The sequence below is a fragment of the Lupinus angustifolius genome, chromosome LG20, assembly GCF_001865875.1.
Source record: "Lupinus angustifolius cultivar Tanjil chromosome LG20, LupAngTanjil_v1.0, whole genome shotgun sequence".
NCBI lineage: Eukaryota > Viridiplantae > Streptophyta > Magnoliopsida > Fabales > Fabaceae > Lupinus > Lupinus angustifolius.
The window spans coordinates 18,956,648-18,957,827 of NC_032028.1; the positions used below are offsets into that span (position 1 = coordinate 18,956,648).

General features: G+C 37.5%; 1 protein-coding gene across 1 annotated transcript in view; it reads left to right on the plus strand.

Moving 5' to 3' along the window:
- Positions 513–1,180, plus strand: part of LOC109335531 (uncharacterized mitochondrial protein AtMg00860-like) — a 2,614-nt gene continuing 1,946 nt past the window's right edge. The window contains exons 1-2 of the mRNA XM_019571666.1: positions 513–797; positions 905–1,085. Coding sequence (XP_019427211.1) covers positions 513–797; positions 905–1,085 — 466 coding nt within the window. The remainder of the gene's footprint in view (positions 798–904; positions 1,086–1,180) is intronic.

Consider the following 1,180-nt stretch of genomic DNA (forward strand, 5'->3'; position numbering starts at 1 on the left):
ATGATACTCAAGAGATCCAAAGGCAAGTGGAGGAGTTGATGCAAAAGGGATGGGTTCAGGAAAACATGAGCCCTTGTGTTGTTCCTGTCATCCTTCTACCAAAAAAGGATGGGTCCTGGAGAATGTGAACTAACTGCAGGGCAATTAACAATATCACGGTAAAGTATCGTCATCCTATCCCTAGATTAGATGATTTACTTGATGAATTGGATGGTGCTTGTATATTTACTAAAATTGATTTAAAAAGTGGGTACCATCAGATTCGCATTAGGGAATGGGATGAATGGAAAACTGCTTTTAAAACTAAATTTAGGTTGTATGAGTGGTGAGTTATGCCTTTTGGGTTAACTAATGCATTCATCACATTTATGAGATTAATGAACCATGTTATAAAAGAATTTTTGGGAAAATTTGTGGTAGTATATTTTGATGACATATTAATATACAGTAAAAATTTAAATGAACACTTTGAACATATTAGACATGTCTTACTTGTGTTAAGAAGAGAAAAAATGTATGCTAATATTGAGAAATGTTCTTTCTGTGTGGATCATGTGATATTCTTGGGCTTTCTAATTAATGCCCAAGGGGTCCATGTTGATAAAGAAAAGATTAAGGCCATCCAGGATTGGCCCACCCCCAAAACTGTAACTGATGTTAGGAGCTTCCATGGCTTGGCTAGCTTCTACCGATGCTTTGTTAGGGATTTTAGTACCCTAGTTGCACCTTTTAACGAGGTCGTTAAAAAGAATGTCGGCTTTAAATGGGGCGAGAAGCAAGAGGAAGCCTTTAAGAGGGTGAGAAATTAACCAATGCACCCATTCTTGTTTTGCCTAATTTTTCAAAATCTTTTGAAATAGAATGTGATGCATCTAATGTGGGAATTGGAGCTGTGTTAATGCAGGAAGGACACCCAGTAGCTTATTTCAGTGAGAAACTAGGTGGCCCAGTGTTGAATTATTCCACCTATGACAAGGAATTGTATGCTTTTGTAAGGGCACTACAAACTTGGCAGCATTACCTTCTGCCCAAGGAGTTCGTTATACATAGTGACCATGAGTCACTAAAATATTTGAAAGGGCAAGGTAAGTTAAATAAAAGACATGCTAAGTGGGTTGAATTCCTAGAGCAATTCCCTTATGTCATAAAACATAAGAAGGGAAAAGCCAATACTGTGGCC